Below are 23,847 nucleotides of genomic sequence, written 5' to 3' on the forward strand. Positions count from 1 at the left end.
CTGTGATTGGGGCTCTAAACTTGCAGACTCCTGGCCCGTCATTAAGGACGCTCTCAATGAGGCACAGACCTCATACAAACTTCAGGCTGACAAGCACAGGTGCCAACAGCCGCCTTTTTGAGTAGGAGACCTGGTTTATCTCTCCACTAAATTTATCAAGTCACCTCAGCCTTCCAAGAAACTGGCCCCCAAATTTATTGGCCCCTTTCAGGTTACACAAATTGTGAACCCGGTCACGGTGCATTTGGATCTACCTCATAATTTGAAGCGGCTGCACCCTGTGTTCCACTGCAGCTTACTCAAGCCGGCCAGTGACCCCTCCCGGTGGCATCCATGCACTCCCCCCCCCTCCACCCGTCATGATCGACGGACAAAGCACTTTGAAGTCAAGGAGGTTCTCGACTCCCGCAAGCTTTGTGGCTCTCTCCAATACTTAGTGCACTGGAAACACTTTCCCCACCCTGAGTGGGTCATTGCCCGCGACACTCAGGCCCCCGAGCTAGTCCGCAACTTCCATGTTGCATATCCCTCCAAGCCCTCAGCTTGATTTTCTTCAGGGGGGCGGTATGTCATGATTGCCATTGCGATGTTTGCGACATCGTAACGGCTCGCATGACAAAGCACAGATGCATGTCAATGACTGGAGAGGTGCGGGCAATAAACCGGACAAAGAAGGTAATGGGTTTGGGAGATCTATTGAACAACAAGGTCTCATCGCCCGGTAATCGACCATTGACACCATTGTCAAAGAAATGATCAGGGCGAGGTTCGGAAGGGCGCGTCCGGGCTTTCGAGGAATATCGAGGTCTAATCGCCTGGTAATGGACCATTACCTCGCAGGAAGATAAACAGGGCGATGCCCGGGGCGAATGGGGCTGGACGACCTCTCACCTATCAAGTCTTGATGGCCTGTCACTCCGTGGAACTCGTGGGGCAAACCCGGGGAGTGTGGGGGTGGAGCGCTGTTTGGCGCGAGACTATTTAATTCAACTCTTGGCACGCTTCCCTCACTCTCAGCTTTTTACTGGTGTGCATTCTATTCTAAATAAAAGGTCAGAGCTTAAACTTGATTTAGGGTCTGAGTCTTTTATTTGGTCTTCGGCATTCCTTACATCCAGGTACACAGTTATTCTATGAATACCTTAAGTCTCCAGTGATCTCCTCCTTCAAGGAAGCCAAACCTAAGTAAGTGCTGTGCCTGGAACTTCTTATTGCTCAAGAAAATAGGACACTTTTCCAGCAAGAACACCTTGTGTTTGCTTGGAGATAAACTGCATGCTGGCAGCACAGAGCCAGAATATAGAAACTATCCTAACCCAAATGAATTTGATGCTTCAGCAGCTTGCAGTAAGAATGAAGGCCAAATCACAACAGCAAAGCCAAGAACAAACAGAGGCCTCAATAACTTAGTAAGAACTGTAAGATGAGCCTCAGCAATCTGGAGACGTCCCAAGTGCAGCTGATACAAATATGGGAGTCTCACTGCCAAAAGGTAAGCACTTTGCTTGTTCAACCAAGCCATGAAATCAAGCCTAGTTCAGAAGCCCTCTTTGTCTCACCCACTTGGATTAGCTAAGCAGTAGGTGACAGACATGGATGGTAATAATCTGTATTTAGCAGCAGCAGCAGAGAAATAAGATGCTTTGTCTAGCAGGAGCTGAGTAAGATACTGCACAGAAAGTCCCACAACAGGAAAAAGAATATGCAGGAACTGGAGCAGGAGAAGTACATAAGACTTCTCAGAAGGATTATACTGTATGTAGGGCAATGAATAAGCTGGTACAAATGCATGTGTGTAAATAAATTCAAACGTTACAAGACTTCTTCAGTCTCTGGTGATACATCCAAATCCAGGTAAGTGCTGCCTCTGGAACTTCTCCTTGCTTCCTCTTCACTAAAAGAGGGAAGTTGTGTGCCACCAGAGACATTTATGCAATCACAGAGCAGCAAGAAGTTCCAGGAGCAGCACTTAAGCAATTTACAATAACTTACCCCAACCTGGCAGCCTCCAGAGCAGTTTGGCTTAATGAAATTCGGAAAATATGAATACCCTGCAGGTTTCAGAGATCAGCAAATATTCACATTTCCCAGGATATTATAGTTGTGTGGATCAGCATGAAATAGGAACCTTTAAAAGATTCCTCAGCACTTCACTAAACTATCATCCTAGGATTATTTTTTGGGAGGGGAAGGGGTGTCCAGGCCACTAAAATAGTATAAAAGCAACATATATTTGCAGTATAGATAGCACCTGGATTCTCTAGACTTGGCTTAAATTCACCCCATTTGACTTTGACTGTAATTAGCAATGAGCAGCCTAATTAAACCCAAAATTGTTTAGTTTGTAAGGCTCAAGCATATTTAAACTGCACCAGAATCAGCCTACTTCAGGGCACCCAATAACTAATTGATACAACCTGACGTGTATTTACTTGGGAGTCGATTCCACTGAACAGTTAAGATTCTATAAGATTGGAATGCAAGCATTGCCCCTTGAATTAGCTTTAAGCATGATGATGATTTTGGTCATGTGCCATCAAGTCGTTTTCGACTCCTAGCAATCACATAGATAGATTTTCTCCATAGCTTTAAGCACAGAAAAATGGAAAAATAAAGAGGTCTTACTTACTTTCATTGCAGTCAGGTTTCCAGTACCAGTGTTGGTGTCTCTCCCTGCTTTAAAATTACCCATCTACACGCAGTACAAGAAACTTGATACCACAAAAGATATCCTTTATTGGAAACTCTGAAGCAGATTCCATATAAATTACATAGCCCCCACCCCAAAATAAATGTCCTGCCTACATCGTCCCCCTTCAGTTGATTGAAGATGAAATGGCAATGAAGAAAATAGCATTTCTTATTTTAAAGCAAATCATAGAAATAATCCAAGCCTTGGCCCAATTCCCAGATAGCGATTCCTGTGCCCAGTTGCTTTGCAAGTTCTAACCGCAGCTGAATGGACTGCAAAACACAAGAGAAACATTATGGATTATTAATTTTGCTGAATATACACTTAGGAATTGACTAATGCTTTTGGGGGGAAAGGTTCACAGAAACAAAAAAAATCAAATATTATAAACAGCTTTCATTTATTATCAGTACAAATCATTAAATGAGCTACAACGTCTATGAATTGCCAGTTAATAATCTGACAATTTATTCCTAGACAGAGAGAATGTAACTACTCTATTTCATTAATAAATGTACTGGCCTTGGAGCAAGAGTAAAACAGGTTCATGTTTTGAATAGAGATGCATATATCTGTCAATTTTGGCATCTCTCTGTTTCTTACTTTTCTGCTATTAAGTTTGTTCTGTTTCAGTTCCACATGAGCTGATTACACTTTTTTAAATGTTTCCATCCATACATATTTCTGTGTATATGTTTCCCTATCATATGCATTTTATGCCCGGAGAACTACATCACAAAATAGTGAGAAGTGTGAATATTCAGTTGAGAAGTGTATTGGATAAAATGTTATCAAAATGCAAACTGAATTCTCTCCAGTTCCTAGTTATGGTGCACCTCACTCCATTAAAATTAGATTAGTATACCTTCAAGGTTGGATAGAAGACTATATGCTTGTTTCCTTTGCTTCTGTGGAGGGCACAAGGAAAAAAAGAGAAAGAAAAGAAAATATCATCATATATATTGATACTCTTGTGACAAATACATCTGCTATTTTTTTCCCCTGCAGTGTATTCCCTTCCACAAAACCAGAGGGTGGAGTTGGGGTAGGAGAATAAGTATACAACTGAGAGAGGGAAAAACAACACAAGACACTGTTTGTAGTTTGAAAACATCTTATAATTAGTAAGATAATTAACAGTATCCTACAATTTGGAAAGTTAACAGTTGAATGCATAAGAAATTATTTTAATGCATGTATATGGTACTGGATCTCTTAGTTTTTCTTCACTTCGCATGGATTTCTTGGAAAATGCAGACAGATAAATTTTCCAGATGAGGTATTTCTCAAATAAAGTAGTTCACCCTTTCTGATGGGAAAAGGATTGAAGGTAGCCAAAACTTCCTCAGGCAAAATGGCAAACAAGAAAGGAACTCATTTGCTTTAAAAAACAAAAACAAGCCAACCTTTGGCTAAACCATTCAATTTGTTTAATACAGAATGGAAAATGAGAGGAAATCACAACTTGCAACCATCTGAGAAGAATGGGTATGGAATGGAAAGTTTTTCTGAAAAAGTCATTCCCCATATCCCAGAGCACTGTTCAACACTGACTTGTTGGCTCCTAGGTCTCTGATGTTATATACAGGGTCAGCCTATACTTTGTTCCCAAAATCCCACTCTGGGGCCAAACTGCAGCAGAGAAAAGAACGTGTTTCAGTAGGCAAATGGCATCAGATTTACTGTATTTATTTGGCCACCCATCTTAAACACAACTCTGGGCGGCTCACAACAATAAAGCCCTGTAACCATAAAATCATAAACAATAAAACCATAAAATCATAAAACAAAAACCAAAACCCAGTGCCTCAGTCATCCCTTTAGGACGTCCCACAACCAGCTCCAAATCTGGATCATTCTGGGTTGAGTTTTTTCCATGAAAAATACTCTAGGTATCAGTTTAGTTCTGTTTTCCCTTAAAAATAAAACCTTGAGAATAAAGGAATATAGTATATCATTTGAGCTTAAAAAGAAGTTTTAAACCTAGTTGTCAACAAAAGAGTTATTAAATGTGTTAGCATCCAGTTCTCACACACACATATGCACACATAATAATGGCTTTTGATTAATATGAACATATGCTAGTACCTTCATAAAAATAAGAACACTTATTGTTTTGTTATGTAATCAACACATAACATTATAATATTATGTAATATAGTAATAGTAAAGGTTCTGCTATTCATTCAATTACTTCAATTATACAATTTCTTTAAAATGTTTTTGTTTAATTTGAAAGTTTTAAAAGTAAACAAGATGTTTTATTTCTCTACCATGAATTTAGATAGTTTAGTAGCAGTTTTGCATTTATTGAATTTAATAAACAATAAATAATAGTAACTCACTTTTTATATTCCAAGTGGTGTTCAGCCATTTTTTCATTCCAAACTATTTTAGGCTTATGCTCTTTTAATATTTCAATATATCTAAAAAAGATTTTGTAAAAAAAAGGTATGAACATTTTGGAATTCAAAGATTTTCCTGCAAGAATTCGTATGCTGTTATTTAATACTGCATAAAATCTTCCAACACACCATATATAATGCATGCTGTTATATTGCACTAGCTCTACCACATGGCAGCACATTCCTATCAATTCAAGAATAATCTGCTCATTATGTTTTAAAGAATCTTACTCTGACTGTAAAAACAAAACAAAGCAAAACCCTGTAGCATGGGAAACATTTTGCTATTTATTTCTCCTTTCATTAGATACCCTCTATTTCTGCAAGTATTTAGTGTTTTTTCTTAAATATCCTTTTAATTTTTTTTTATAGTCCTTAGCTCTTTTATTGCTAAATGAAAAAGCATTGCAGTGTTTGAGCAATTTTCATAATCCTGTGGTTTTAGTTCAGTGCTGGGTAATATGTTTATCTAAGATCTTTACAAATTGCTATCTTATGTTCACACTCTATCCAGCTACAATAAAATCTAATGGATGACCTCATCCATGACGTTCTTCAGAGTGGATGGCCTTTATACTCTACCCTCTATAGTATTAAAAATGTCAGCAAATATTCTCTGAAGGTCAATAGCATTTGCTTATGTCAAAATTCATCATTATTAACTTTCACATTCTCCTTTGTTTGAACTGTCATAACTTTTTCCCCCTCTATCCTCCCTCTGAGAACCTCAAGCTATGCAATATTCTTGGTTCAAGAAACAATGCTTTGAGAAATTGTGGACTGTAATGCATGAATTAAAAAACTTATCCTAAGAATACATCTCTGTAAGGGGTTCTAGCAAAGCCAGGAAACTCCCAGAATTTTTGTTTTTAATCCGTTCAGTCATGTCCGATTCTCAGAGACTGCCTGGACAAGTCCTTGCAGTTTTCTTGGCAGGTTTTTCAGAAGTGATTTCCCCTTGCCTGCTTCCTAGGGCTGAGAGAGAGTGACTGGCCCAAGGTTACCCAGCTGGCTTTGTGCCTAAGGCAAGACTAGAATGCACAGTCTCCCAGTTTCTAGCCTGGTGCCTTTACCCACTACACCAAACTGGAGCTGTTAGTATCTGGGGCTACTTTAGTTGTCAGAGCATCCCTGGGAGTGAAATAAAACTCTAAGGATGATCCACTTCCTATTCTTCAAGCCCCAAAGCTGGGAGAAAAGTTAGAGCTGGTTGTCCAAAGCTCTGACACAAGCAATAACTTCTCCCTCTTGAGCTAAAGAATACTGAGGCTCATCATTCAGATGTCCACCTTCAAGGTGCTAGGAGTGTTCCAGATGTGTACAGGTAATGCAGCTTCTTTTCCAAATGGTTTTTTGCGTAGCAAACTCAACCCTTCTCTCCAGAGAAGGGCAAATTGGAGACAATCCCCCACCTAGTCTTTTTTGTTGTTGTTGTTGTTGTTAACTTTTTCTAACCTTTGAACTTCCAAGCTCAGAGTTTGTTTTCATGTACAATTTCAAGGTATCCCTACTCAAGCAAAACAAATTTCAGAGAAATGTAGTTTGTTTATTGGGGACCAAAAGTTCTGGTTATCGAGGCTGAGCAAAATCTGTGGATCTCTCCTTGTTTTACACAAGCTACTTCTTTTATTTTTCACTTCCTCTAAATCCATCTCTACAATCAACATAAGATTTAGCACAGCAGAAATTTTCTGCTGTAATTACATTCAGAGCAATCAACCGTAACTATATATTTTACTAAGAAACTTCTTTTTTACATTCTAAAGAGAGTAAACTGATTTCCATCAAACAATAATCAGCTTTGCTCATCCTGAAATTTCAATCAATACTATGAATATGTTTGCAGGAATGGAAAACTGCAGGTTATTTTCCTAAATTGCAGAAGCTTATTTTCCAAAAATGTAATTCTAAATAGAACCAAAGTTTTTATAGTGGGAGTCTGGAGGTGTATTTTATGGGCCCACAATGCTATCTACTGATACAACAAGTAAGGTCCTTTGCATGACTAACGTCAGTGTTGAAAGCAAAAGTGAAGGTGTAAAACAAGTATCAGCTCAGTAATATTGACAGTATTCTTCCCATACGACAGTGTCCTTTCCCCCCAACATGCACAAATATCCTTGTATTATCCACAAAGGAAAAGGATCAGTCATTGTTTGGAATTCATTCAAACCTGTGAACTCCGAGGAAGTGGACAGGGTTCTCTGGGAGATGAGTTCTACCTCCTGCAGGTTTGATCCCTACCCCACCTAGCTAATGTGACCTGCCGGAAAGAGGGTGGATGTATGCTGTGATGAATGTCTCTTCAGATGGTGGGTGATGATGGAGTCTCTCCACAAGAAGCCATTGTTCAGCCCAGGTATTCTTGAAAATCTTTGAGAAGGTTGTTGAGAAAGTGGTGGTGAGACTATTACAGAGAGCCCTGGAAGAAGCAGATTCCAGTGTGGTTTCAGGCCTAGGCATGGGATAGAAACTGTTCTGGTCACTCTTGCAGATAACCTGCACCAGGACCTTGATGGGGGGAAAGTAGCTCTCTTTGGCCTGCTTGATCAATCTGTGGCATTCAGTAACATTGTTTATGGTTCCAGAATAGTTCTGTATTTGGCTTTAAATAGGATGGCACTGAAAGAGCAAGTACACAATCTAGGAAGGGGGTTCTCCTGGATTTGTGGCTCTTACTGGAGCAGGTGAAAGCCATTCACAGCAGGGCTTTTACAGAGTTTCAGTTGGCACTCCAGTTCTGACCTTTTCTGGACCACAGCATTTTAGCACCAGTAACATTTAAGTTTATCACTTGCACTTGGATTACTGCAGTTAACTCTGCATGTGGCTGATCCTCAAGATGATTCAAAGCTACAATTGGGGCTAACTGGCGGAAGCTGGAAGAGCAAGGTAGCATCAATTTTGCATGAGTTTCATTGGCTAATGGTTCGCTTTTGGTGCAATTCAGGCTACTGGCTATCATGTATAGAGACTTTTGTAGTTGTGTAAGAGCTAAGAGCTTTCCAAAAGGAGATGAAAAGACTGGTGGCAATTAAAGAATTAATGAGTGAATGATCAGGAATGTTATTGCTTTAGTGGTATGTATTTATGTTCTGCTTTTATGGTAAGAATTCACTTCGTTTTAAGATGCCTAACGTTGTTTGGTGAGTCAGTAGCATATAAGCAAAGAAAACAAACAAAATGAAACAAAAAATGAGTTAATAACTGGAATTCTATAAGGGCAATATCACAGGTTTCCATAGAACACAAATGAAGCAATGTTTTGTACAACATGGTTAACTTTGCAGAATATATAACAAATTTATACGATGCTAATTGTGATAACCTTATCACAATTAGTATGCTATAAATCTTCCCTTTGTCTGCCTTCACTCCTTAATTAAAGAAATCTACCAGCACCTATTGGATTGAGATTACAGAAGGAAAGCCATCTTTTATTTTTCTCATGGAAGCTAGGCATGTTTCTGATATTATTCTTGAGACCAACTCCTTCTGCTGTTTCAAGGAAGAAACAAATTAAGAGATATATGCCTTATTGTGCCTCTGCTACCTCAGCCCATGGACAACTTCCTTAAACAGTGAAGATGAGTATCTTGTAGCATCTTCATTTTCTGCAGCTAGTAGAAGCTAGCTGCACAGATGCCTTTTTTGTTTGCTTATTTATTATTGCAATTGGTAAGCCATCTACTCCTCAAACTCCAGAGCATAGATTAACATCTTTAGGAAGGGAGGATTAATTGCACAAAAAACTGTTGCCCATCTTCACTCATATGTTAAGACACTGCCTGCAATGGAAGAGAGATAACAGCAAAGTTCACTGACAGCTTACCGTGATCTTGACAAGACTTGTCTGAATCTGGGCCAGTCATGCTAGATTTTCCAGAATCTGAATTTGAGATGACTCAGTTAACTAACACTATCTTGTCTTGCATAAGTATGTCTATTACCACTTAACTTGTAAGCTCAAAGTCCTGGGATAAAAGAGTAGTCCTGGGATAAAACCTAGACTACTTTGGGAACAGGCACTTCTCTTATTGCTATCACAGTACTGAGCCATTATTATTAGAGGACAGTCACAGAAAATTATGGCATGTGAAAGCCTTCACTGAGTATGCAGCAGCTCAGATAAGATGCATCTGCTGAGGAGAGAAGGTAGCTTTGGAGCTTCCATTACTTCTCCATAGAGACAGGAAATATGATGGGAGATGTAGGTAAAAGAAAAACAATCTAAGCAGGTAAAGAGGCTATTCCTTTTTATAGAGCTATATGATTCCCAGAGAGAATCTTATAAGCCTCTTTTAGCTCCTCAGTCTGGATCTGGTGCTATTGAACATCAAGTCATTAAAGAAACCTCTCCAGCACTATTTGATGTGTGTTTCTGAATCAGAGCTGGTTGGGGCATATGGGAATTTCCTCTTTCTATAGGAAGATTAAAGTAGAAGGTATTCTCTAATGTTTAGATAGAAATGCTTGAGAGCAGGCAGCTATATAATTTACTAGGAAGAGAAAGCTGTTTTAAATAAATTTATGCACGTGCACTTCTATGCATGCATGCTTTCTTATTATTTTACATGATTCTAATATTGCAGAGGCACTAATCTTTATAATGGACTTTAGGTGGTGGTCTTCTTCTCCTTCTCCTTCTTCTTCACAAGTGTTGTCTTGCTTTAGTTGCTTGCTTTCACATAGTTACACTGATTTATTTATATTGATTAGAGATGAAGACACAGGGTTAGCAAAAAGCGAACACTTCTCTTTAAATCTTTGACCCACAGAAAATTACTAATCCAGCCAGATCCATAAAACAGCACACACTCTAATGCATTTAGAATGAAAGACAGGGCCTATAAGATAAAAGATGTATTATTGTTGGATGGTGCTATCTATACAAGATACTTTTTTGCTGGATGTGAAAAATGCTCGAGTTCTACAACATTCCAGGAAGAAGTAATCTACAAAGTACACAGTAATTTAGTAACTATGCATGGTTTCAATTCTCAGCAATGAATTCAATGGAAAATATTTCAATATAATTTTATGGCCACCAAAGGTGAAGTATGCAGGCCTATATTTTCAGCTCTCACCAATTTTCTTCTTTTCTTCTAGCAATGTTTATATCTTCCTCCCAACTATTTTACAGCCCAGTAATGGGAAAAATAAAAATAAACATATAAAAAGGAAACTGATGGCACAGTGTTAATAAAGTGATGTCACATGGTCAGCTATGTTTTTTTCTCTCTCAAATAATCCTGGGATTGTTCTTTAACAAACATCCTTAGAATTCTCAGGGTTAATTTACACCTACTTTCAGGGCTGTCTGAAAGTGATTAAAAAAAAGTCAAGATGGTGGCCACAATGTAAAAATAGGGCGGGGCATCACACATAAAACGGGGCAGGGCTTCAACTATGTGGTCATGGCCATGATTGTGACTTTAAATCCCCCACAGATGTCCCTGCCTATTTTGTAGATCTTCAGCTGAAAAGCAACACACTCTGTTTTATTTACTTCTCAAATATCTACTTCAATACTAAAGCAGTTGACTTGTATGCTATACATCAGTGTTTCTCAACCGTGGCAACTTGTGTAGACTTCAATGCCCAGCATGCTGGCTGGGGAATTCTGTGAGATGAAGTCCACACATCTTCAGGTTGCCAAGGTTGAGAAACACTGCTATACCTACTACCCCTCACTGAGGATTAAAATGTGTTTCTTTCACTTTAGATGTATCCTTTACTGCAATGTATTCCTAAAAGCATGCAGTCTGGGAGGACAGTTGTGAAACTACTTTTTGTTAGAGATCTTCATTCATTCCTCACTGTACGGGGACACAGTGAGGTATGTTAATAAACGCTACAGTATATGGCATTTAAGTTATTGAGTGAACAGCTTGAAAATAACATCACTTGCCTTTTTAGCAAACTAACTCAATGATTCATAAGTCCTACCAAAGAACAAGAAAAGATTCAGCACCAATCTTAGAAAATTACAAATTTTATCTAAATAGTTAAGCAGCAGTAATTTTTTTAACCCAGTCAAAGACCATATAATTCTTGATTTTTATAACGAAAGATTTTAAAATATACATATAGAACTTGTGTATTATCAATATTCACACTTGAATTTCTTAGGACATTTCCACACAACCACCGTTTTCACTGACTGATCCTTGCAAAGCAGTTTGAAACCAACCTGCAGTTCTTCTCAGTGTTGCCAGTCTGGAAATGCAGGGAATGAGCCACCATGAACAACAGGTAGTCCTTGTTTAGCAACCACAATTGGGACCAGCAACTTGGTTGCTAAGTGAAACCACAACAGTGCTTATGATCTTACTTCAGCTTTCTTTTGCTTTACAGATCTGTGAGGATCAGTCATAAAGTTATTTTTTTCATCACCATAACTGCAAACGGTCATTAAATGAGGCAGTCACTAAACAAGGACTGCCTGTAATCAGTTCTCCCTCAAGCTGTACAAAAATGTTATTCAATCAGTGCCCCACCCTCTCAGCTGCTGCGGATCCCAGAGAAACAAACATTTCCTCTGTCCTACCATAAACAAAAAAGGAAACAAATGCATTACCAGCCTCCCCTTACATTTGTACTGTTAGTCTGGACAACTAGATAAGGATGGTGGTTTGAAAAGAAAAAATCCAGGCCACCTTGCCAATGTCACCATGTTGCATATAAAAACACAAAAGCTTAGCTATATCCTACCAACAGTCTGGCAGCCAAATGCTTTCCCCAGCCTCTCTAACCACAGTTATATTCAGAAGATCCAGGAATTACACTTTAAAACATAACTGGGCTTCCTCCAGGCTATTTTGTTTGTTTGCAGATTCTTGCAACTCTTCTCCCCACACATAGTAGCCCGGGCAAAGAGATGACAGAAATTCCAGAAATTCTACCTGTTTTCCCCTTTGGCAGGGGGCCAGTCGACTTACAAACAGCCAGATTTTATTTATTTATTTATTTATTTATTTATTTTATCCTGCCTTTATTATTTTTATAAATAACTCAAGGCAGCAAACATACCTAATACTCCTCCCTCCTCCTATTTTCCCCACAACAGCAACCCTGTGAGGCGAGTTGGGCTGAGAGAGAGACTGGCCCAAGGTCACCCAGTGGCTTTCATGCCTAAGGCAGGACTAGAACTCTCATAACACACCTGATTGGCTCTTGGGCTGAGAAAGAGGGACTGGCCCAAGGTCACCCAGCCGGCTTTCATGACTAAGGCGGGACTAGAACTCACAGACTCCTTCTATCCCAGCACCTTAACCGCTAGACCAAACTGGCTCTCTGATTGCTTGGGAGGTTTCAAGTGCCTGCCTTGGATCAGAACTGGCTCATCTGAGGTCAGGAGCTGGAAGCCAGGAGAGATAAAGGTTTCCACCAATAGGGGAATGGATGGCCCAAAAGCTCTAGTGTTGCATAAGAGCTCAGATTTTCTTCAGTTTGCAATAAATCAGTGCAGACCCAGAGAAAAGCTAACTCAGACCTTGAAACGCGCCAACTTCATCTACTTGGGTTCAATCTATTTTGAACTGGCAGAAATTCTTTGTGTGGAGATGATTTTGGGAGTATTATTTTTTCCTTATCCAAAATTCAGAGTTCCAGTTCCAGGGGTCTCTTCGTGATCTTCCAGGCAAATACTAACCAGATCTGACTCTGCTTAGAGTTCGAGATCAGTCGAGGTCAGCAATATGCTGCCTTCTGTTGAGACTCAAGCTTTTAAATTTACATATCTAAAGACACAGTGTGGTTTGGCATGGGAGCAGCATCAACAAAAACTGACCTTGTACCCACATGCTAATTTATACATATGTAGAGTTTCTCTTGGATGTGCTTTTGGGAAGTGATGACTTTCCAAAAACCAGAGATTCTAACTGAGCACCTGTGGTCAGGTATAAATTTAATTTAATTGTCCATATAAGCAAGGTAATATGTTGGACAACTTTTAATTTTTTAAAAGATTGTATGTATGTATGTATGTATGTTCATTATAACTTTTTATATAACATACAGAGTTTTGCCTGACATTACTAATGTGCATGGATTTTTATGCAGACACAGCCCATCTTTTTCACCCATATTCTTGCAGTCCTTCTTTTTGATGTGAATTTCTCAAATGCATGTTTTAGAAAGCTAAATTTCCGTGGGGCCAGTTGGTCTAGTGGTGAAGATGCTGGGCTAGAAACCAGGAGACTGAGAGTTCTAGTCCCAGCTTAGGCATGAAAGCCGGCTGGGTGACCTTCAGCCACTCTCTCTCAGCCCAACCCACCTCACAAGGTTGTTGTTGTGGGGAAAACAGGAGGAGGAAGGAGTATTAGGTATGTTCCTTGCCTTGAGTTATTTATAAAAATAATAAGGGCAGGATAAAAATTAAATAAATAAAATTTCCTACTGGATTGCTTTTTAATTAGCCTTCATATGTATTATACTGATCCCCCCCCCTTCATTTTGTATGTAACTGTCAGGAATAAACTATTTTTCGTAAACATTTTTATGCAAAGAGAAAGACAATGGTGGGCTCAGTTTGTGTTGCTGTGTCATAGTGCAGTTTGTTTTGACAGATACTGCATCTGACATCTATGCATTTGCTAAAGTTATATCCAGGCTTTCTTCCAAAAGCTAAGGAGGCAACACAGCGCAGCACAGCGAAGATGGACCTAATCTCCTTCCATAGTTTAAAGCAAATACAGGCAAAGCTGATGTTCTCCAAAAGCTTTGGACCAGCTATCATTCACTCCAGCCACCTTGGCTAATGGCAAGGGATTGGTGGTATCAGAGTCTAATAAAACATCTGGACAGCAGGAAGATGTCTCTTTAAGGTAAGAGTTGACAATTGTTTTAATGTGCAGTCATAATGGCATCAGAGCCAAACAATGGAAATCTAAAACTATTAGCACAACTGAAATCTTTTGATATCACTATATCTGATGAGATTTTGACAGTTTCACCCTCAAGCCCTTACCCAAGCAAAACTCACAAGATTGGGTAATATTGAAGCTTTCAGCCATTAAATATATGTGCATATATATCTAATGTTGGGATTGGGTGGGAACCATTGTAAAGTCATTGGGTTTAAATCAGAAATGTCCATGTTACCAGCCTCTAGTTTAAAGGATCCAGGGACAGGTAAATACAATAGTAGGACCAGGCCTGTTTTTATTGTAAAAAGCAATGGTCTTATGGATTCTTGCAAATCCCTTTTATCTGTTGAAAAAAACCTCCCTGCCCCCCAGATTAGCTGATTATCCAGGTCTGGAAAAGCATGTGTTCTAGATTTTTAATTTAAATTTTAATTCCTTCAGTGGTGGAAGTATAGCTCCCTCTAGTGCATAATTGCTGCAAGTAACTTTGAGAAATTTACAAACTGCTAAATTACTTCATAGATAAAAGGTTTATAGGAAAAGTTCAGTAGGAAATACACTTTTATAGTTCATCTCCTATGAAAGCAAACTTGGCCCGCTCCCATCATGTGCTGAGTGAGTGAAGGGAGAAGAGTTTCAGGGGGCAGGGGCCTGAGAGGATAAAGTTCAGTTTATAAACTGAATAAAGTTTATAAATTGTTTCCCTGCCATACAGATTATAGGAAAGTTTCAGGAGCAGCAGTACTACAGTCATGTATTAACCACACTACTCCCTTAGGCAAAGTTAGCTACAAAAAGTGGAAATCATCACATGGACCACTAATCATGTTTTATTAAGAATGCTTGTTTTGAACCTATAAATCCTTGGGTGAAGAATTTATTTCAGCAGATAGTAAAAAGAGGAATTGAGTTGTTTTGTATAACTTATATTTGCTGCAGAGGAAATCAGAAGCTTCTTCTATTTCTTTTTATCTTTTCTTTCTCCTTTCTTTATTCTGTATTAGTTTGTGTTAGTTTTTACACTGTCTTTAAAACTTTTAATAAAAATTTACAAACACACTTGTTTTGAGGATAAAAAGGAATAAAAGAGAAAATAACTAAATCCTAGTGGATAAATAGATACAAAATTCTAATTATACATCCAACCTAGAAGTAAACATCTGTTTGCAAAGTTCTCTTTTAAACAGTTTTGTGGAATCCTTAATTCACAAATGCAGACTAGTTTACAGTAAATGTTGTAGGGGTTCTTTTAATTAGAAAAGGAATCCCACAAACAGGAAGGGAAAGATGACACCACTTAACTGGATTTAGTTCCATTAAGGAGAAATATAACAGCTCTGGGCCAGTAAAGCTTTGTTTTGCCACCTCCAGATACTTCAAGGTGAATCTTATAAGCTTAGGAGTCCACCCTGCCAAAATGCCTTGCCACCATCTCTTGATACTGTGACATGCACTTGGGTGACCCCAAAAGTAAAGAAATAGCAATAGCAACAGCAGGGGTTTGAATGTTTAGCTTGCTTTTCTGTACTTGAAGAGAAGCTTCTTGCCATTATAATGTAAAGGAGTGGATGGGTTCAGCTCATAGGTCATGTTTGGTGGCATTAAAACTAATTTAGGAACAATCAGTGCTTTACTATCACAGTGCAGATAGTTGAATTTGTCCTTTTCAACACAAATTATAATTGCCTTTTACACAAACACATTAGTAACAGATTGGATTTTTAAAATATCCAAGAAAAGAAACAATATAATAATTTGAAAATGTAAGAAAGCCAGGATCCTATATCCCACAGTAATTTACCAGATAATCATGAAAAGTTAATCCATAAGCAAGGATATAGCTGAGTCTGTGAGACCCTGTTGATATTTCCATAAACTGATCAGGTTCCAGATATGGAGGCTGCAGTTAAGAGCTACCTTCCTGGTTAGCAGCTATTGAGCATTTATGAATTTGTGTTATTATTTTCCAAGCACATACTTTATCTACACATTTCTGAAATGCATCTAGCTATATCAAAAGATAAAATGGACTACAAAGGGAGCACAGGCACACACACAAGATGCCGCAGCAAGCCATTCTTGCTGTACCCTGATGTACACCAAATGCAGCTGCTTCTACTTTGCCATTTCTGCTAGAATAAAGGAAGTGCTTGTGTGTGTGTGTACATTCGTAGGTTTGAGTTTGTGTGAAAGCAGTTTTGTGTGTGGGAGAGAATGGAAGATGCAGTACAGATAGGGGATCAATTACTTTTACAAATGGGATATTTCATTTTACACGCAATTACTTCTAATTTGCAGTTATTTGTAATAATTACTAACATTATTTTTGTCCCGGTATGTGACTCCTGCTAGATATATATGCACACATATTCATGTGTGCCACAAACATATTGTGTGTGTGGGTGTGTGAAATCTCCACATTTGATTTCACTTGAAGTTGGCAATTCTAGGTTGACAAGATGGGAATCTAGGCATTATACTGGCCTTTTGCTTATGTTTATAATGTATTTCTCTTACTCCTTTTGGGGTAAATTTATCTGAAATTCAGGATTGTTTTCCTTTCTGGTAAATATAGTAAGTTCAGTTTCTCAATGTAGCTGGCTGGTTGTGGGGGTCAAGGGGAATAGGAGCTGTACCTTGATCATTATCTAAAATTACAGTGCCAAAAAATTTCATGGGTCTTTAATACTGGCTTAGTTATGGCTAGCCTTCATCACTACTGGATTATGCATGTTAATCTGCCTATCCCAGGTCCTTGGGAAGGACTCAATAGGTGGACAAAACTACCAAATCCAGTCTAAACATCTGGCTGATTATGCAATCAACCATAATAAGGCACAAGTGGTACATAAGATGGATTTATCCAAAGGCCCTTCTAACCATGGCTGTCACCTGCTCCTTGAGTGGGAGTTGTGAATCTAGGAGGATCTTTAGACTGTGTACCAGTTTGGAATGGGGCAGGGCAGCTGCTCTAGAACTAGAGATGAAAAAACTCCTGGATCTGGTGACTCCCAAGCCCACTTGGTCTTGCTAGGGCTGAGCCTGAGCCTGAGCCTGTTCCTCCTCATCCAACCACCCACAGCCTGCAGGCACTAAATTTTTCTCATTCTCATTTTTGCAGCATTGTTTTATATGCATTTTTCTTATCCACATCTTCATTGTTCCATCAAGCATCCTTTTTCATATTTCCAATTAGTATAATTCCACACATTTCTGTGGCAGTCTGTAATATAATTCTTTTCACTCTTCCAAACAGCTTCTGCATCCTCTTTTCTTACATCCTCTTCCAATTTATTCTTTGGGAAAATTGATAGACTTTCTAATGCATTGTCTTCATACTTTATCTTTCAGATGTTCTACTTTCCTTGCTTTCTTCTTTCCTTTTCTTCCATATGTATTTTTTTCCTGTGGTTTGTCCTACATTCAGAATGTCTTGCATCTTTTTATCCTTCACTGAATCTGTTGCTTTTTCATCACAAACCATTGTATCAACATTTATTTTAGATTTATATTCATTTGCCATGTGTATGAATGGCTAGATTTATGCTTAAACCACATATTCAAAAGAAACCATTTTTTTTTCTCATCAGTCACCATTCTTATTCATTCTTGATTCTTCATATGGTCCAATCGTTGTTTCTGTACTCACATCTCATTCCCACTCACCCATTCATGTCACCTAACAGAATGTTTTCCCTCTAGATTGTATTCATTCAGAACAATGCACAATTTTTCCCCAAACTGGTCTGGTTCTTCCACAATCATCATTCACTGGAGCATAACATGCAACTATCAGCAATCTATGAGTTTTCACTTTCATATGCATCAGTATCAACCTAGATGTTACCAATGCATATTGTGGCATATATTTTAACCCTTTCATTCATAATTAAACTCACACCTTTACTTTCATGCATGTATTCATCAACCCCACTCTACAAAATGAGATCTATCTAGATCTTTATTCAGAACTATTGCATCCTTCTACTTTTTCTTAATTTTCACAATAGATCTCTTTTCTTTCATTTCATTCAATAGTCCGTGCTCTTACCATTTACTCCTCTTTCATTCCAGGTTCCAATTTTACATATTCCAAAGTTGTTATTGTTGCTGTTGTTCATTAAATTTATATGCTGCCTGACTCCCAGAGATTCTGGGTGGTTGCTGGCAGAGACTTACCTCTACTATCCAATATTGACTTTGGTAAATTGAAACTTTCACAGAATGCTCCTTAGTAAGATAAGGAAGTATAGACTAGGTTATCAGGCTTAATTGCACTTGTGCAACATGCATTCCCTGCCAAGGCCAGTAGGAGCTCATTTTGTAACATTTTGGGCACTATGTCACAAGTACAATAAAAGCCCAATTTTACCCAAAGCATGTTCACACAAGATAAAATGCCTATACAAACTAGGATCTTTAAATTAGAAATCCTATGCAAGCTAGGATCTCTAATCCAGATGCTACCTTGCAAACCAACCTACTGCTTCCTGCATCCACCCCAGGAGATGTAAGTGGTTTAAGGACCAACATTCAGGCTACTTCATTTTCAGGTAACTTTGCAATTCAATGTTCTTTGTGCATTGATAAATTCAAATTCATCTATATCGCTTAAACTTATTGTGCAATGACAAAACCAGCTAGTTGCAGTTGTGCTCAATACAGCAAAGAAGTCTCAAGTGAAGTGGGTATCAAAGGCATAATCATCTTTCTGAGTCCTGAATACTTCTGGGATCCAAAGACATTCTACTCTAAGAAGATGATAGCTGCTATAGCCACTTAAATTTGATGTCTGTCCCCAGAATGCCAAACCCAAAAGTTGCAATTTTTTTTAATGTCAAGTTTGGTGTCAAGTTTGGTAAGTCCTCTAGGATCTTCTGCCTTTGGCATTTGCCCCATCATGTTGGGTGCTAAAGCCACTATAGTTTTGTCTTGAATTACACCTATTTCTTGAATCCAAATCCAATATTTACTACTTCCTTAAGCAAAAAAAAAATCTCTTTTTACTAATCTTGGCATTCTGATTAAAGAAAAAGGCTGTGCCAGGATCAAATCTGCATTTTTTCTTTTGAGATGCAACTTACAATTTTCTATTTTTTAATAGGGAGCATATTTGATAACTATGGCACAGGTTTCTTTTGATAGTCTGCTAGCAGCCAAAATATACTGCAATTATCTATCTTATTTTCAAATTAACTACCGTTAAGTACCGTACTACAAACCAATCCCTTAACACAACTGAAATTGGCTCCAGTCAGAACACTTCATGGATTCTCACATGCCACTAGAACATCATAACAGGAACGAGTTCCAAGTAATAAATATCTTGCCAGTTGTGTCTCTAATCATGGTAATTAAACACATTTTGGCAAGTAAATTTTGGAGTATGTTACCATCATCAGAAGTTCTTAACTGGGAAAGCAAGTATGGAAAAGACTTCACACATGCTAATTAATTAATCATGAGATTTTTTTTCTTTAAAAACCACACACTTCAGGCTCTATTTCTTCCATTCTATTTCTTTTTAAATGGGCTGCTTAATGCTGTAAGCTAATTCAGTCAAAAGTAGCCAAGGCCTGAAGGGAGAGGCAGTTCACAATCACCAGAGGAGATGCTCAGTTGAATTCTACCAAAGACTCTTAGGAAAAAATTCTACACTTCCTTTGCTTGATTTAAGGTGGTATCTATTGCATTGTTATTACCACTGCTTTTACTGCTTATAAACTACTGTGTAGGAGAATTGTTACCCTGAAAGGCAAGAAGAAATAATTGCTTTAAATAAATAATAAAAACAGAAGTCTTGGTTGCTAGAGGTAGCAAGAATGATCATCTCAGTGTTACCTTTAATTTGTGATTTGAGTAATTTTATGAATGTTCATAGTAACTGATTCAAAGAAGATGAAACAAGATGGAAGTAGCAAACTGAAATTCTGTACAGTAGGTATATCAACATCCAAGATACTTTAGAAGATAGTCCCTACTTACAAGAACCTCTAGTATTAGAAGATGAAGTTAGATCACTACTCTGGTGATAACCAAATTGGAGGGCTACAGGAACTGATGGAATATCTATAGAAATAAGGCAAGCAACAGATGAAGGATCAGTAAAGGTTCTAGCAAATCTCGAGAACAACACAGCAGCCAATAGATTGGAAGAGATCTGTCTACATTCCAATAACAAAAAGGAGACTTAACAATGTACAAACTGTTGCACAATATCCTTAATTTCACATGCTATTAAAGTAACGTTTGGGATCATCTAATGAAGATTAGAGCCCGATACTGAAAGGGAGATGTGAGATGTTCAAGCTGGCTTTAGAAAAGGCTGAGGACCAGAAGACATTATTGCTGATGCATGCTGGAAAATTGAGAAGAGACAGGTTGAGAACAGATCCTCCTGGAGAAAATTTATCTATGTCATTGCTAAGAGTTGACACCAATTTGATGGCATATAATCAATCAATCAATCAATCAATCAATCAATGTCTATAAACTAAAGAGGGTTTTGTTCAATAACTCACTATTCTGCTTCATCCACACATATACTATATATTGCTATGATTATGCCCACTGAAATAAATTTATTTATTTATAAATTTATTCACTGCCCATCTCCGCCTCATGGGGGACTCTGGGCAGTTTACAATAAAATGAAGTTAAGATTAAAAACCATCCCAATACAACAATACAATAAAATAAAAATATAATAAAATCTAAGTGGCAAAAGATTTTAATCAGTCTGTGAGTGTAACAGGCCCCTCAAAATCACTTAGGGCACTAGCCATCCCCAGGTATAACTATTCCTCCTCCCATTCCAAGCCTGCTGACAAAACCTGGTCTTTAATCTTTTGCGGAAGTCCAGGAGTGAGGGGGCTTGTCTCACCTCTGGGGGAAGGATGTTCCAAAGGGCGGGAGCTACAGCAGAGAAGGCTCGCTTCCGAGACCCCGCTAGATTGAATTCTTTTATAGATGGGGTCCATAACATGCCCTCCTGCATGACCGGGTGGGGTGGGTCGATGTACTAGGAATGAGACGGTACCTCAGATATCCTGGTCCCATGCCATGTAGGGCTTTAAAGGTGATAACTAACACCTTGAATTGGACCTGGAAGCAAACTGGGACCCAGTGCAGCTCACGCAACAAAGGTGTTACGTGTGCAAATCTTGGAACGTCCAAGATTGTTCGCGTGGCTGTGTTCTGGACCAGCTGAAGCTTCCGGATATTCTTCAAGGGTAGCCCCATGTAGAGCGCATTACAGTAGTCTATATGGGAGATGACCAGTGCATGAATTACCGTTCGAAGGGCCTCTCGGTCCAGGAAAGGGCGTAACTGGCGCACAACCCGAAATTGTGCAAAGGCCCTCCTGGCCACGACTGCCACTTGCTCTTCGAGCAGGAGTCATGAGTCCAAGAGGACCCCCAAGTTATGCACTGGGTCTGTCTGGGGCAGTGCAACCCCATCCAACACTAAAGATGACAAGTTGATACCTCATCCTGTGGTGACAGATGATCTTGCCCAGCCGTTTCATGTAGATGTTAAAAAGGAGAGGGGAGAGTACTGATCCCTGCGGCACCCCACAAAGGAGGGGCCAATGGGGCCAATCTCTCCACCCCTATCAACACCAATTGGGACCAGCCCTGGAGGAAGGAGGTGAACCAGCACAAAACTACGCCACCCACCCCCAACTCCCTGAACCAACCCAAAAGTCAATGGTCAATGGTATCACAAGCCGCTGAGAGGTCAAGAAGAGCCAGGATGGATGCACTCCCTCCATCCCTCTCCCGCCAGAGATCGATCATAAGTGCGACCAATGCCATTTCCGTCTCATAACCGGGCCTGAAACCTGACTGAAAGGGGTCTAGATAATCTGTTTCATCCAGGATCCTCTGGAACTGCAGCGCCACCATTTTCCCCAAAAAGGGGAGGTGGGAGACTGGGTGAAAGTTGTTCAGTATGCTAGGGTCCAGTGATGGTTTCTTGAGGAGGGGGCACACCACTGCCTCTTTGAAGGCTGCCGGGAATACCCCCTCTCTCAAGGAAGTATTTACCATTGCTTGGACCCAACCACACGTCCCCTCCCAAGCTGCCTTCACCAGCCAGGAGGGGCATGGATCTAAGTGATAGGTGGTGGCATTCACAATCTGGAGGATCCTGTCCACTTCCTCGGGCTCCACGGGCTCAAACCATTCCCAGATAATAGAGTAAGAATGTCCCCCGGGCATCTCCCAAGACACTGCCTCATGCTCAGAGTCCAACTTGGAATGGATCTGAGCGATTTTATCCTGCAGATGCCCAGAAAACTCCTCAGCTCAGCCCTGTAGATGGATCTCTGGATCCCCTTTCTCCAGAAGGGAATGGGTAATCTTAAACAGGGCCGCCGGGCAGCATTCTGTGGAAGCAATAAGAGCGGAGAAACACTGACGTTTCGCCGCTCTTACCGCCACAAGGTAGGCCTTAATAGCGGCTCTAGCTTGTGTTCGGTCAGGTTCGGTCTTTGTCTTCCTCCAGCGGCACTCTAGGCCTCTCTTAATCCACTTCAGAACCCTCAGCTCCTCCGTAAACCACGGGGAGTATTGGGTTCAATGGGATGAGAGAAGCTGCATAGGTACGATCTTGTCCAAGGCCCTAGCCGCTTCCTTATTCCAGACCGCCGCCAGGGCCTCCACTGGACCGTGCAGCAGATCCTCTGGTATAACCCCCAGCTCCCTCTGAAACCCTAACAGGTCCATTAGTTGCCAGGGGTGGACCAATCGAATAGGTTCTGCCTTCCTGCAGAGGGGAGCAGCATAAGAGAATCTCAGGCTCACCAGGGCGTGATCTGACCATGACAAAGGGGAGAGATGTACTTCTCCCCTCAGATCACATTGCCATTGCTCCAACAAGAAAACTAAGTCCGGGTGAGGCCACTGTCCCGAGTTGGGTCTCGGATAATCAATCAGGTCCATGGCTGCCATGGTGGTCATGAACTCCTGAGCTGCTTCCAAGGCCCGCCCCAGGGACGGCAGGTTGAAGTCTCCCAGAACCATAAGCCTGGGGAACTCCACCGCCAACCCTGAGATGGCCTCCAGCAGCCCAGGCAGGAAGGTTGCTACACAGCAGGGAGGCTGGTACACTAGCAATACCCCCAACTGTTCCCAAGAACCCAACTTGAAAAATGGTCTCACACCCAGTCACTTGTGGAGCATGGCCCCTGAAAGCCACAAGGGATTCCCGAATGACAACAGCCACCCCTCCTCCCCTGCCCTGAGGTCTCGGCTGATGCCATACTCGAAACCTGGTCGGGCACATCTCTGAAAGAGGAACATCTCCTTCCATGCCCAGCCAGGTTTCAGTAATGCACACCAGGTTGGCCCCCTCCTCCGTGATCAAGTCGCAGATGAGGGGAGCCTTGTTGTTAATGGACCTGGCATTGCAGAGCAGCAGCCGAAGCCCAGGCCTCCATGGGTCTGCTGACCAGGGTCTGGGTTTGAGCATGGAGGGCTGGAACATGCCACTGGTAATAAACACCGGGGGCATCTTCCCCGTAGATGTCCCGCCCTCCGGCTCCCATCATAACATCCCTGACCCGTCACTACCTCAATCCTCTAAATGGATCAAGTTGTTGTAACTAATAAGACCCACTGCTTAAAATGAAATTTGGACCAAGTTTCTGTGCATCCCTATAGGTTTATTAAGCTATGAATAAATGATGTGGCCACATGTTGCTCCCGAACCAACCCTTTGCATATTGCCTTCAAAATGGAATCAGATTTTTCTATACTGTTTGAATTAGGCAACTCTGGCTTAACGTAGGTTAAGAATCCAAGGTGCTTTGTGTTCTGATCCATCTGCACCTAACAGGTCACTCTGACAATGCAAGTCAGGATCTCCAAACAAAATT

At 40.1% G+C, this 23,847-nt stretch overlaps 1 protein-coding gene across 1 annotated transcript in view; it reads right to left on the reverse strand.

The window, feature by feature from the left end:
- Positions 1-2,721: 2,721 nt before the first annotated feature.
- The window catches only part of CHID1 (chitinase domain containing 1), a 103,028-nt gene continuing 81,902 nt past the window's right edge, over positions 2,722-23,847 (reverse strand). Inside the window, exons 11-13 of the mRNA XM_063289306.1 lie at positions 5,038-5,118; positions 3,558-3,600; positions 2,722-2,964 (exon numbers count right to left, since the gene is read on the reverse strand). Coding sequence (XP_063145376.1) covers positions 2,866-2,964; positions 3,558-3,600; positions 5,038-5,118 — 223 coding nt within the window. The 3' untranslated portion in view covers positions 2,722-2,865. The remainder of the gene's footprint in view (positions 2,965-3,557; positions 3,601-5,037; positions 5,119-23,847) is intronic.

The sequence above is a fragment of the Candoia aspera genome, chromosome 1 (genome assembly GCF_035149785.1).
Source record: "Candoia aspera isolate rCanAsp1 chromosome 1, rCanAsp1.hap2, whole genome shotgun sequence".
In the NCBI taxonomy this organism is placed as follows: Eukaryota; Metazoa; Chordata; class Lepidosauria; order Squamata; family Boidae; genus Candoia; species Candoia aspera.